General features: G+C 40.0%; 1 protein-coding gene across 1 annotated transcript; it reads right to left on the bottom strand.

The window, feature by feature from the left end:
- Nucleotides 1-2,800: 2,800 nt before the first annotated feature.
- On the bottom strand, nucleotides 2,801-14,023 carry CA3 (carbonic anhydrase 3). Its single transcript, XM_043601301.1, has 7 exons — nucleotides 13,084-14,023; nucleotides 12,106-12,303; nucleotides 9,681-9,799; nucleotides 7,728-7,820; nucleotides 6,634-6,696; nucleotides 5,161-5,316; nucleotides 2,801-3,779 (listed from the first exon to the last, which is right to left on the bottom strand). Exons 1-7 carry the CDS (start codon nucleotides 13,115-13,117, stop codon nucleotides 3,660-3,662), a joined length of 783 nt encoding a protein of 260 aa, XP_043457236.1. The 5' UTR covers nucleotides 13,118-14,023; the 3' UTR covers nucleotides 2,801-3,659.
- Between the last annotated feature and the right edge of the window lie 779 nt (nucleotides 14,024-14,802).

Here is a 14,802-nt window from a genome sequence, read left to right as displayed (position 1 = left end):
TTAAAAATCATTAAATTTTCAAGGACGCCTGGGTGGCTCAGTCGGTTAAGCCTCCGACTCTTGATTTTGGTTCAGGTCATGATCTCACAGTTTGTGAAATCGAACCCCTTGTTGGTCTCTGCCCTGACATCACCAAGCCTCCTGCTTTGGATTCTCTCCCCCTCTCTGTCAGCACCTTCTCTCTCTCTCTCTCTCAAAAATAAATAAACTTAAAAAAAATAAAAATCATTAAATTATTATGTATTAAATGGCAAAAATATTACAGTTTTCATTTTCTTCCTTACCTCTTCTCACTTCTTCTTCCTCTACTGAAATAATATTTTGGCTCATGTCCAGAGTTCCTCTTTAATATCAAATAAGAGGAAGTGAGAAGAGAAACTAAAATCTAATTTTGTTTATGTGCTGTCTATGATTTGATTTGGGACTATATGTATTCTTCTAGAATAATTTTATTTGTGGGCTTCCTGGGTAGCTCAGTTGGTTAAACATCTGACTCTTGATTTCAGCTCAGGTCACAATCTCATGGTTCCTGGGTTTGAGCCCCATATGGGGCTCTGCGCTGACAGTGTGGTGCCTCGTTGGGATTCTCTCTCTTTCTACCGTCTCCTCTCTTCTCGCTCTCAAAAATAAATAAGTAAACATTAAAGGAATAATTTTATTTATGCCAATTCTTATGAATGGCACTAATTTTTCACATGTGACCAAGTCGGTTTATAGTTGATCAATTTCACTCATATTTATTTAATTGCATAAATGAGGATAGTTAGACACTGAAACCTGAAGTTTTATATGTTCTATGTAGAATACTTCCCATTCATCTACATAAATATTCACTGATTGCACATAGATTTGGATCAATGGTCATGAGTAGTTATTTACCTCTTCATAAGTATATTGTCTCCCAATTAAAGGGGTAGGATTATAATTTATATAACATATGTTATATTATATATTATATAATATATTTTCACTCTCAACAGTCCCTATACTTACTAACTTCTTGTTGATTATGCACCATTCACAGACTTCTAAGGATATAACTATCTGAATATTATGACACACTTAATTCAAATTAGTTTCTGTTGAAGTTTAAAAATATCTATGATTACACACTGAAGAACAAAAGTTGGCAGATGCTGAGATATATTCACTACAGCTCCTGCCACATCCCCTCTGTAGGTTGTGTGTGCCTAAAATGCAATTGTTTGGAAGCCTATGCGTGACCATGAAAATGATCCATACGCTGTATAAGGACGTAAGTGTGGTTTCAATATTCTAATGAACATGTATAACTTAGCATTTTGAGTGCAGAGAGAAAGCTGAAGGTTTAAGTTGGATGATAATTGTGAGCATTGGCAACGACTCAGATTGGGGACAGGGGAGCGGAATATGTTCCAACTGGGAAGTTGTCACCTGAAGCTAAAGAGATCATTTTCCAAGGAGCTCTCAACAAAGATGAGCAAAAGCCTGCATTAGTCTTAATCATGTACAGTAATGGGTTGTTCAAGAAGATGAGTGTTTGTCCTGGGGTCATCTAGGTTCATGACATCATTTATTCACCAAATATTTATTGAATGCTTGTGAAGTGCCAGGCACACTGCCAGGCAATAAGGGGAACATCAGTTTGTAAGACTCACATCTGCGCCCCCATGGAACTCACCATCTAGGGAGATAGCCTCTCTTGATTGGACATTTTCCCTTAGAACAGTTCCAGCCTTATTTAGCCTGTGTTCTTAAATAAGGACCCCCGTAGCTGGTATGAAGTTATATATTCCTCCCCTACATAGAGTGTATTCTGGGTACATTTTTACAGTGCTTTAAACATTACTAAGTATCCTGAGAGAATCAGCTTGCATATTACCACTAATTGATAAAAACTCCACACCTCCTAATTTCAAGGGATTTAATTAACACATCCAGTTTGCACTGACCAACCTGGTTTTGCTTCACCCAAGTGGTAATCTATTAAATAACTTTAGTCTCCTGGGACTTTGACTTCCAACATCACAGGACTCTCCTGATCCAATACTATTTTCATTCCTTATGGTTATTAAATTATTGCTATAATTTTCTAGTGTAAGTCAACATATTAGCCAGTGATGTGATGAAAGATATATCAAAGCCACTAACTGCAAGACTAGACTTTATGCCTAAATATATTAAATGCTTTGAAGATCTCAATGTATGGACTTTTGTAGCATTAGATTAGTGCCATCCCAGTGTCCATTAAAAAAAAATAAGGACATAGGGGCACTTGAGTGGCTCAGTCGGTTAAGCATCCAACTTTGGCTCAAGTCATGATCTCACAGTTCGTGGGTTCAAGCCCCGCGTTGGGCTCTGCGCTGACAGCTTGGAGCCTGGAGCCTGCTTCAGATTCTGTGTCTCCCCCCTCTCTACCCCTCCCCTCCTTGCACTCTATCTCACTCTCAAAAAGAAATAAGCATTTAAAAAAAAAAGGGACATAAAAGCTACTGTCTCATTTGATTCCATTCCTCTTAGCAGCAACCATGGTACTGGCCTGGACCCCAGAATCCTAAACCAACTTTGAGGCTTCTGGAAACTATTCCACATTCTCAAATATATGGTCACACATTCCTCTTCTGGTCTGCAGTTTTCTCCAAAGGCCCTCACTGATTCTTAGCCACTCTGTGAGGGATGTAACATCCGACTCAAATCAGAACCTAACTCTGCTGTCATCACCCTTCCATTATAAAAAACAGAGTTACAAAGTTTGCCATTCTTAGTTTTAGTCCGTTTCTGTCATTTATGACCCCGTTCTTCATTAAAAAACACAGCACACTTTCTTTTTCATTCACATCTTTATTAGTTTTGATGATCAGTACAACTGCTTTTACCTCAAGTGCGGTCATTCACTCCTTTGTGTTCTAGGAATTCTTGTTCCACCCTCAAATTAGAAAGATACCAGAGGCAATTTTTATTTTAATAAGCATGCAAAGAGAAAGTAGTAAAATTAAAAATAAATGGCCCTCCTTCAGGTAAAGAAAAATATTAGGATAAAGTCAGCCACCTTTGTGAAGAAGAAATTCAAATACTAGATCAAACTTTTTAAAACGCCCAGTTGAATGTGTTTTCCTTTCATTGATATTCAAAACCAGATAATCTTTACAGCAGCTAAAACTGTAATAAATGATGGACCTCTTGTTTGTTTTATTTAAGGTTTAAAAGGCATCATTTCAATTGTTTGCGTCCATAGTAGTTTAATTTCTGGCTTATGCTTAGTTGCTATATGATCCTCATATACATCTACTCCTACATATAGAATTACTCCTTACTTCTTTAAGATGGACAACTCACAATATGACAATAGTAAAACTGAAGTTCTGTGAAATTTAAGATGACAGAAAAATAGTGTCAAATACCCATTTTTCCAGATCTTTACTCCTCCACCTGTTTCTTCTTCTTTGAAACCTTATTAGAAATGCTACTTTCATAGGAAAGATGACTATTACAAAGGCCAAATGCGTTCATGTTACATCTTGTCAAAGGAGCTGGTTTCTTGGTATTACACTCTTGTATTCATTGCTCTATGAGTGTGGAAAACTGAAATATACTTGGAGTAAGGAGCACCAAAAGGAGACAAGGAACCAAGCTCTCCAATGGCAGGTTTCCTTTCCTGAAGAGGGCAAGCTCCAGCAGCCTCATTTGAAGGAGGCTCTCACCACCCTGCCCTTGATAGGCTGTGGAGGGCGCCAATTCCCCACCAGGGGCACTGGGGGCTCATTCTCAGCGCTGGAGAAGAGGCTCCTCAGCTTTGCCATCTGCAAGGGGCAAGGGGAGACTGTCAGCACGACATTCTGGCCAGGTGCACACATTCCACATGTGACAGGCGGCAAAGTCTGGCTTTTCAAACAAGACAAGGAAACCACGAAACCTGTTGGTCCAGAGTTATTTGGTTACCAGTTCCTGAGTAATATAAGGTCTTTCTCTATTTGTAATAATACTTTTCTTCATTTTGTATAGATCACCATGCCCTCTGGTCAAAGTGTTTTCCTTCGAATTCAGAAACAATTATTTAAATATAAGGGGTCAGTATGAAGCATATGCTTTATGTAGGAGGGGACGACAATATCAGTGCAAATAAGAAGTTAATGGGCCTTCATGGTAGAAGTTTATGGAGTATATTTTTTAAAAACAGAAAAAAATTAGTCACACTATAATTAAAACTAATTTTTTTCTTATAAGAGGAAGAAAAATTTAGGAAATTATCTTCTGTATGCTACATTTCTACCCAAAAATGTTTTTAGCTTTCTCCTTAAGAAAATTTCATTCCTCTTTCAAAATATGTACATGAGTGAACCTGACCATTAAATCTAATCTTTTCATTAAAAAATTATCATATATACTTGAGTCTGTAACTGGCAGAATTATAAAAACTGTCTTAAGTAAGGGAGACATACTGGTAAATACTTTACTATTAGACATTCATGATCTAGGGTGTGAGTTTCTGTGTTGCCCATTTGCTTTAATCTGTTCTCCATAACCCTGGTTACATATTTCTTCCTAAACAATCTTTCCTTGAAAGTCTCTCTGATAAATGTGGCAAGGACATTGATTAGACGGACACTAAGAAGAAAGGCCGTGGAAAGGGGTCAAGGGGTATTGGAAGCAGACAGACCAGAGCTGACTCTCAGCTCTTGCACTTGGCTGTGTGATCCTGGGCTAACAATTTAACCTTTCTGAGCCACAACTTACTTGTCTGTAGAACTGGAAAAACCATATACATGTCACAAGGATGTTAAATCCCTTCCATTAGTATCCTTTTCCCCAAGCCTGTATTTACAATCTCCTAACCAGTGCTTAGTATTTGAGGGGCCTCCAAATTAACAAAGGCTAACTCATATTGATAATCTAAACCCTAAAGAGTTTCTAGAGCATGAATCCAGTCATTGCTCATTATCACAGCCACCTTTACATCATCGGCATTTATCCTGGTACTTTTGGAAGCCAAGTTTTAGAAAGCTGAAGAAGCTGACTGTAATTAACCAGGGCAAACTATGAAGTCTCTAGTCGTATAGCTGTTTGTAAGCATCCGTTTAGCAGCTGTACATTTTCCATTTAGCATCTATATCTTATACAGCTAATGTAAGTGGCTCTGTAAGTCCGTGTGTCCTCAAGGCTCCACTCGTGGCGGCAGCTTACCTGGTCAGAGCTCACGGTCATAGGCTCCTTCAGCAGGAGCCACACAATGCACTCCTCACAGGGCGGCGTGGTGAAGGAGCCATGGTAGGTCCAGTAGTCCCGGCAGGCGGGGAACAGGCAGGACGGGTCGAAATTTGTGAAGGGAGCCTCCTTGCCCTGGGAGAGAGGAGGGTGAAGGCTCAGTGAGCAGGTGCACCCACACCGCCCACCCCAAGGGTTTCACCATTTTGTGAGAATGGATTTCAAATGCAATGGAAAAAATGGTACTGTTAAGCAAAGTTCATGACTTTCAGAAATAAAGGTAAGAGGGGGAAGCTGGTTTATGTTATGACTTTGACATAGTCATTGTAACATTTTATTCCCTATTAACTGTCAGTAGAACCATAATTCTATCATTTCTCAAGAAAAGGAAGAAAACTCACATGTAACCGCAGTAAAAATATTTCATATAAGTTAATGTTTAGGTTCACAATGCTAAATAAAAACCAGGCTCCCTTGAATACACTCAGAATACTTTCTGCGGTGATAAAACTTAAAAGCATTTTTTTAGAACAATTCCAAAGGCAATTAAAATGAATCTGTTAATTAGAAGAGTCCACTGTTAAGATTTAAAATGTATAGGTGTCGCCCAAGAGAGAAAGGGCAAAACCAAAACCCAAATATTTAGTACTTCTCTAAGTGTGTGCATTTATGTGTGTGTGTGTGTGTGTGTGTGTGTGTGTGTGTTGAGGGCAGGGGTTGACCATTCAACTTCTCTTACATTTACTTCATTAAAAAATGTCATCTGACAGACTATGAAAATTAAATAGTCTGATATATGTGAAATTGCTCTAAAAATTATAAACCATACGAATACAATAGCTTTTGTTTGTATACATATACTTAGCATATTCATCAAACTTAGTAACAGATTTTAAGTGAAACAAATACACTTGAAAATGTAAAAATAGGGGCGCCTGGGTGGCTCAGTCAGTTAAGCAGTTAAGCGTCTGACTTCAGCTCAGGTCTGATCTCACTGTTTGTGAGTTCAAGCCCTACGTCGGGCTCTGTGCTGACAACTCAGACACTGGAGCCTGCTTTAGATTTTGTGTGTCTCTCTCTCTCTGACCCTCCCCTGCTCACACTCTGTGTATCTCTCTCTCAAAAATAAATAAACATTAAAAAAATTTTTAAGGGGCGCCTGGGTGGCTCAGTCGGTTAAGCAGCCAACTTCGGCTCAGGTCATGATCTCGCGGTCTGTGAGTTTGAGCCCCGCATCGGGTCTGTGCTGACAGCTCAGAGCCTGGAGACGGTTTCAGATTCTGTGTCTCCCTCTCTCTGACCCACCCCCGTTCATGCTCTGTCTCTCTCTGTCTCAAAAATAAATAAACGTTAAAAAACTTTTTTTTAATTTTTTAAAAATAAAGAAAATGTAAAAATAAAAATTGACATTCCCTGCTTTATGTTCTAGGAGGGAATATGATTTATTTTCACCTTTGTCTTAACTTTGTCCAGTGCGTCAAGGAACAGCTGGAATTCGCCTTTCTCACGTCCTATCTGTAAGAAAATAGGAAACCAATAATTATATTTTTCCCTTCTCCATAATCTATGATTGTCTTGAACACTGACTGTGATCCATCCATCTGCAACTAGTGTTTATAGATCTGCCAGAATATCTTGTACTAAGCAAAAACATAAGTTTATTTCTCCCCCAAGATGTTAGGGTATATATTTTTTGAACTAAACTTAGACACCAGGCCTCTGAAGTACAAAACCACAAAATCACATGATGTCCTTGACCTTCTCTGAAGTCATTCTTCTCTTTTTTATATATATAGAATTAGAGCTGGGATGGACTTGACCTATGTAAAACTAAACTTACTGTCTTTTGATTCAGACTTACTCCACTTCCTGTTGTGTTGCATTCAATCACTGAAAATGACCCAATGAGTTCAGGACATAAAACAAATTAGGTCATTCAAAAAGAAAGAAGCTAGATTTTCACCTCTGGCTTAAAATCTAGATTATGTTACTACTAAATTCATAGTGTTAATGACACTAAGTCCACTTTAAACCAAAGTTGGCCCAACAACACACACATTCCGTGTGCTATCTTAGCCTGGGATCATGTGAGTGGTGGCTTCCCTGGGCCGAGGGGATGTCCAGCCAGGGACTTGGCATCACAGTGGTTCCCAACATTGGCTTTTCTGGTTTCCAGTGTGATTGAAATAGAGTAACGGGAAAGGATAATGAACAATACTGTTTTTCTCTCCCCACCACCATAATAAGCTCCTTCCAAGGCTCTGTCTCCATTACCCTTACACACACACACACACACACACACACACACATTCATTCTTGAAAGAATTTAGAAGTGTTAGGGTTACTAAAGAATGGCAAAAGAAACATGTTTAAAGGAGAGCTAAATAATTTGAGCTGATCTTAGCAGAAATATCTTGATTAGTTGAATGAATAATGACATTCATTCCTCTCTCTCTAAATAAAAGGAAGGCGTGGATCTCATGCTACCTTAACCACTGGTAAGGAACTAAATTTTGGAAGAAAAAGGTGGCCAATTTTTACCTTACCTTCAGAAAAATGCCAACCACAGCTATCCCATCAGGCTGCTTGAGAGCTTCTCCAAAAGTGTTATACTTTGGATTCCAGTGAACCAAATGAAGCTGCAATGATACAATATAGGTTAGGAGGAACTTTTCTAGAGTAAAGAAATATGTATAAAATTATTCACAATAAACCCAATTGTAGTCTAAAGTTGTTGAACACTCTTATAGAAGTTGATAGAATTCTAAATATTGACATGCAACATTTTGGTGAAATTTTTAATGGTTTAAAGAAGAACTGTATAAAATTATTATAAGTAGATCAAGAACTTTGTAATAAGCTATCAGTGAAAGTTGAACTTTTGTTAAACTAATTCAAAATATTTATTTTAGTTTTGTACAACATTTAATTGCTCCTTTTTCTAACCAAATGAAACAGTGAAACATACAACTATAAGCAAGAAGCTGCTAACATTCTAGAGTTAGAATTAATAGGGAAGTAGCAGGGGACAAACAGTAGGAAAATTCTTGGGGATTTTTATATCTACCTCCTTTTAGCATCCAGTGCTCAACAACCTGGTGGTAACCTTATCTTAATTTAGAACATAGGTACCAATTAAATTAGTCAAATTTCCCATATTGAGTTACACAGAATGGAAAGAGAATACAGCAGTTCACAGCAGTTAAAGATACTATATTCAAGATCAAAAGCGTTGAGATAAACCCATGTATAAAGGCCAAACTGCAAGCCTTGCCCAAGGTTGTAAGAAATTTACTAAACTTTCCCATTTTCAGGGGGAAGGTGTCTAGAAGGCAGCCTTAATTATTTATCTTGTCATGGCTTTCTAGACGGACCGTAGAGCAGTGTAACGATCATAGTGAAGTGTGCTTTGGGTCTCCTAGAGTTTAGTTTAGCCAGCAATTAAGCACTAATGATGCTGCCTAAGACCGTGTCCACAAGCGCCTCCAAGGTTGCTGCCCCAGCTCCCGTGTTGACCAGAACCTACCACTAAAAAAGAGTGCGGCAGTAAAACCGAATGCTCCTCACCTCCAGTGCATGTGTCACTACCCCTTCCAGGCTTAGCTTTATAAAAACAAAATGCAGGAGTTTTGTCTTCTTCTTTGTAATTTGATGCCTTGATCTGAACTACAAATCAGGCTTTTCCTTAATGGATTAACCAAGAAGTAGTATTTGCTCATATTAAATTGTATGTGTATGTGTTTCTATCTATTCATCTATCTATATGTGTATATACATATATATACATATATATACATATATACATATATATACATATATACATATACATATATACATATATATACATATATACATATATATACATACATATATATACATATATATATACATATATATACATATATATGTATATATATATACACACACATATATGCACACCCTTCATTAAGAGACTAGAACATTAACATTAGCCAGAATTACTAAATGCTATTTTTAGAGCACTACATTCTTACAGAAGAGGCAGCTTAGGGCTCTGGACAAGATGATAAACTCTGTTGCCAATCTACATAAGGTAGAGTGCCAGGTTTAACACTCACCAGCCATGTAACTTTGTTATGTAGCTTTTCTGTGCCTCAGTTTCCTCATCTGTAACCTATCCCATAGAGTTGCTGAGGGGATCACATAAGTAAATACTTGTAAGCACTTAATAAATGCTAGCTATCCTTATCTTTTCTGTTCCATTCAGTACCTTGGCTTTTTTTTTAAACTGCTATCCAATTTCTTAATATAACCTTGAAAATTTTCATGCATGACATAACCCATCTTCTCTTAACCATCTAGCCTAGAATATGTAGCGACTTCAGCTTATGCTAAAACTACTACAGCTCTTTTTCACAACTACGGGCTTGAAGGAAGAGTAGCGGATACTATTTTGTTGTTAATTTTCACTTAGCAGGTTTCACTTTGTGACCAGAGTGGACCATAGCAGTTCCTCCTACCTCCGCAGCATACTTGACTCCATCCACAGAGTGCTCGGAGCCATGGTCATCCGAGGTGCCCCAGTGAAGATGAAATTGACGAAGCCGGTAGGGTCCAGTGAGAGGACCACCCCTCAGCACTGTGATTCAGAGAAGCTATGTCAACAGCGAACTCATGCTTCTTTTACAGAGTTTTACTTTAAATTTTTTTTAATGTTTATTTATTTTTTGAGAGAGACGGAGACAGAGCAGGAGCAGGGGAGGGGCACAGAGAGGGGGAGACAGAACCCGAAACAGGCTCCAGGCTCTGAGCTGTCAGCACAGAGCCCGACGCAGGGCTGGAACTCACAAACCGTGAGATCATGACCTGAGTGAGCCGAAGTCGGACGCCCAAACGACTGAGCCACCCAGGCGCCCCTACAGAGTTTTACTTTAAACAAGTGTTCTTATAGACAAAGTTTACTGGGCAAAAGTCAGTCTGCTACTGTTCTCAAGCACCCTGGTCTGTTCTTGCAAAATAAAGTCTTGGGATATATCAAAATAAATGATTTCTCTTTTCTGTCTTATTTTTTTTGCTTGTTTTATTATGTTTAAAACATCAATTTAACATTTATGACAGTAAAATTAAAACAAACAATGGGAGATAAGGATGCAGACTATAGACAAATGAGTTGGTCCTGCATTGCAGTGGGAAGAACATGACAGTTGAGAGGCAGGCAGATGTAGGTTCAAATCCTAGCTAATTGTGTGATGTCAGGCAAGTGGCTAAACTTCTCTGAACCTGTTTTCGCATCTCTATGAAGGTGATAATAATATCAACCTTTCAGAGCTGCCGTGAGGATTAAATGAGATTAAGGACTTTAAAGTGCTCATCACAGTGCCCATAAGTATACCAATAACTGAGCAAATGTGAATTCCTTCTCCATGTCTTGCCTCCAACTCCACTCTTCTTTAAGACTACAAGCAAGAGCTTTCATCCATACTCACACTGTGTCTACTCAAATGAGGTAAAATGGAAAATTCAGAAATTTCTCGGGAATTAGTCAATGGTGGATGGCTAAACTAGACAGTTCTGGGTAACATTAGTTTTTGAGTTTGTTGTCCAAATACCTCAACCCTTCTCTTAACTTTGATCTCACTTCATTCACCTGGGGAGTGATTTACAGGTTCAAATATTTTCTGCAGGTCATTGGAAACTATGCAAAAATCCTAAAATCAAGATTTAGCAACATAAGCTACATCAAAATAGAATTCAGAGAGTAGCTATTCTAGAAAGGATTGACCAACTATTGGTGATGAAATGGCACACTGAAAGCCACATAATATAAATCTGAAACAATAGAGCTAGACTTGTGTGAGCTTGGTCATGTAGAAATAAGTGGTTTGATTCATAGCATTTTTCCTGCCCAAGCACTACAACAGTTATTTTTTGGGCACATGAATCCAATTATTAGGATAACTCATATGGAACTGTATTTCACCATTTTTGCTTACAAAACTGGTATTTTCATGTGGTTCAACATAATAGATACTGTTTAGTTTTGTCGTTTCTCCTTCAGAATGGAACTTGATTTAAATGGAGAAGGGAGAAAGAAATAACAGCAACATGAAATTATTGTTTAAGAAAATACAAATTTCCATGATATTTCTTATTTGGAGCCTTCTGGTAGGTAGGAATTATGACACTATGCTCTTTTTATAACATCTTTGAGAATACTCATTTATGTAAATCAGTGAGGATAATTTTAACTTTTTTTACAAATGTGGTTGTAGGAAAATGTATTATGTGCATCAATCATCAAAATATTAGATTCTTTCTTACCTTATTTACAGTGAAATAAAGCATTTCTAATTAGCCTTCTTTTATTTCTCCGACTTATTTCTCCGACACTCACCAAAAGGATTAATTATATGAACCCCACTGAAGCATTGAAGGCAATGTTCCAGACTCATCTAATGACCTTATTCTCTCCCCTGGATTGCCCCCCCCCACCCCACACACACCCCAGAGGCAGAAAATGCTATGTTCCTTGCTTTGTAGGATGGTATCTCGGCAACACTTGGGGAGGAGTGCCTTGCTCTCTAGACTGTGGTCAAAAACCACAAGAACCCTTAGGTGTAGGCCATCAGAGCCTGAAGGACACTCATTTGGACTCATTGCCATCACCTCCCTATCAAGCTGCATTTCAAGAATGCATTGCCAACTTTTAGCTTGGGCAAAGGGCCATTTTGCAGCAGCAAAGTTGACCAAGGTTAGAGAGTGTGACATTCCTAGTCAATGCATAAATATAATTCTTCATGACTAGAGAAAAACAGAGTATCATCTCCATTTTCAGAGATGAAGTGATTCCTTTTCCCACTAACTCTGTTACTGTGTCATAAATCTCATTGTGCCAATATGGACATTGAAAATGCCCATGTGCCTCTACCTAAGTGCCATACTTACTTGACCTATCGTAAGTATCATCAAACACAACCCTGCAGGTCTTGCCGTTGTTCAAGATGGTCTTGCAAGAGCCAGGATCATAAGATGCTGACCATGGCAGCAGAGAAGGGTCATGCCTGATGTCTTTAGTATGCAGTTCGATGGGCGACTGGTTGTCTCCCTTGGCAATTGGATAAAGTTCATGCCAGTGGTCAGGACCTAGGAAGTCAAGTTGAGGGCACGGATTTATTTGGTGGCACATTCTGAGCCCTTTCTAATAGACTAAACCAGCAAAATACACGGACACTAGTCAATGATTATGAAAAGGCCTTGGATTTCAGTTTGGGCAAGACAAGGCTTAGCATTTAAGACCTTTTCATAGTTTTGTTAATAGTGAACCTAGAAACTATTTAACTCAGAGGAGTCCCTCTGCTTGCTCAAGAATACAGCCTCAAAGGCTTATTTTTGAGATGCACTTCATCACGTCTTACCAATGCCATCTTCTATCATGTAGCTGGAATAAAATAACACTGACCACATGTGGTTTTCAAAGCACACCCATATTTCTTTTACCATGGGTTAGGCAGAAGCCAGCAGGCAGAGCAAGGATCTTAAACCAACACCAGGCTAAGAGAGGTTAAAGTGCTTGCCCAGTATCATGGAGTAAGGGACAATCAGAACTGGACCTCTCGTGGGCTGACTTCTCAGTCAGAGGCAGTGTGATCTTGAGCAAGTTACGGAGCCTCTCTCTGCACTTCAGTTTCCTCCAACGGAAGTAATAACGGCTCCATACCAGGGAGAACTAAATGAGATAAAGGTAAAAGGGTCAGCAGCTTTTGGCACTTGGTAAGTGCTCAGTAAATGTTAGTTTCCATCAACCCCCCCTCCCATAGTTTCCCACGCACTCCCTAGATTTGCCCACTTTCTATGCAATGCCAGGGGCTCTTTTGGCACTATCCCGGGACAGGGGGGAGGGGGTGGGTGGCTGCTCGGACTCACCGTTGTGGCTGGCGTAGCCCCACTCCTTCGCCATGGTCGTCTTTGTGGGCACTGGACCGCAGCTGACTTCTCTCCCCGGCGTCGTGCAGAGTCCCCGCGAGCGCGCGCCTTTTATATAGGTCCCCCACACACTGCATGGCCTTATTAGGTCAGGGAGGGTGGGGCGGGGGGCTAAACTGGATTGGGGTGGTATTTGGGAGGCGCGGTGGGGGGAAGCCAATGAATTCCAAGAGCTAGACAGCTGTTGGGCTCCGAGGGGAGATGGGCGAAGGCCCCCACCCCCTCCCCCTCCCTACCCTCTCCCTGAAACCGCGGCTCCTGGCTCTGCTAACTCTCCCTCCGTCTCCCAAAGCTGCAGGGCTTTCTAACTAGTGTTGCCGCGGTGCAAAAATGCGGGCAACTTTTGTTTCCTCCTCCCTGCCTCCCTCCTGCAGGCTTTTTGTTGTTGTTGTTTCGGGAGGTGGGGTATCCTAACTGTGCTTAGCCACCCAATAAAATGTGCACCCCAGCAGCGCTTGCAGCCTCACTTCGAAGTTGCTTTTAGCCCAGGCTGGTTGTCTGGCTGCGGTCTGTGGACGCTTCTGGGAGTTTGTTTCGTTCCAGCGATCCGGTTACGGTGGCTGGAAAGAACACGTTTGTTTGCCTGACCCGTGTTTGACTCCCTTGCAGACAACTTGTAAAATGTTAGGAGCAGAGGATGGGAAGAAAGAGGCCGGAGGGAAGGTTCTATAACTCCGCTATCCTTAAAGATATTTACAATGCCCTGTCTTTGGAACCGCCCCAGGCAGCATTTCCCAACCTAGCGAGTCCCTTTGGTCTGCAGGACGGTGAGGGCTGGATCTCGGAGAGCTCCGGGAATCCGGGAGAGGTCTGCATCCTAGGTTCACGCAGAGCAGGAGCCTGGGACTGATTTACCCCTACTCCGTGAGCCGTACCTCTGCTCACGAAAAGTCGAGAATATTCTGGAGTGTTGGAAGGCCACAAACATAAAGTGAGTCATATTGTTTAAAATGTAGAGCCTCCTTCTCCAAGAAAGAATGAAAGATTAGAAGAAAAGGAAGAGGAGAGGCTTCCAGAATTGCTTTGTGTTTTTCTCTGTCCCTCCCAAGTTGTTTTAGAATATGATGACCCAGGCGAAAGGAGGATGGAACTGGTAGGTCCAATGTGCACAGAGATATATTTTTAAATGTCTGGTTATGGTTTACATTGAAGAAGTCAATGTACTACATATTTGTAAGTCTGAGAGTATATGGTCAAATTTCTTCTTTGTTCTAGGTCAGTAATAATACTACTTACAAAAAAGACAGCAAAGAGACGTAAGACTAATTTCAGTGCTATCTCAAACAAGGTTGCAATATACATTTCCTTAATTGCTTTGACTTTTATTGATGCTAGCATTTTGTATTTGGGGATTACTAACCTTGAAAAGGAAATCTCTCATCATGGTAAAGATAGCTCATCCCCAAGGCATGTGGAATGACTGACCACACTCATAACCTGGACGCCAGGGGAGTCACTCCCCGGCGTATTTTTGTGACCAGGGATCATTTGATCCACACAATAGCAGTGTGGAATCAAGAACTGAGATAGTTCGGAAAATCTAAGCGAACAGCAAAGTAAATGCCCTTAGACTCTGAACTCAAATATGTCAGTGTTAGATTAGAAAACCTGCAGATTTGGGTTGTCTGGGGTCAACCTTCTGCTTTACTGTGACAGTGT

Source organism: Prionailurus bengalensis, chromosome F2, assembly GCF_016509475.1.
Source record: "Prionailurus bengalensis isolate Pbe53 chromosome F2, Fcat_Pben_1.1_paternal_pri, whole genome shotgun sequence".
NCBI lineage: Eukaryota > Metazoa > Chordata > Mammalia > Carnivora > Felidae > Prionailurus > Prionailurus bengalensis.
The sequence above is the reverse complement of the archived record's forward strand: the minus strand, read 5'-3'. Positions and strand labels throughout refer to the sequence as shown.

Bases quoted from the DNA above. Each gene is read 5' to 3' on its own strand.
- CA3 (XM_043601301.1), bottom strand. From the start codon at position 13,117: ATGGCGAAGGAGTGGGGCTACGCCAGCCACAACG. The intron at 7,821-9,680 runs GTAGGAGGAACT...GTATCATTGCAG, and splicing joins GAGTCAAGTATGCTGCGGAG to CTTCATTTGGTTCACTGGAA. The intron at 5,317-6,633 runs GTGAAAATAAAT...CCTCTCTCCCAG, and splicing joins TGGACAAAGTTAAGACAAAG to GGCAAGGAGGCTCCCTTCAC.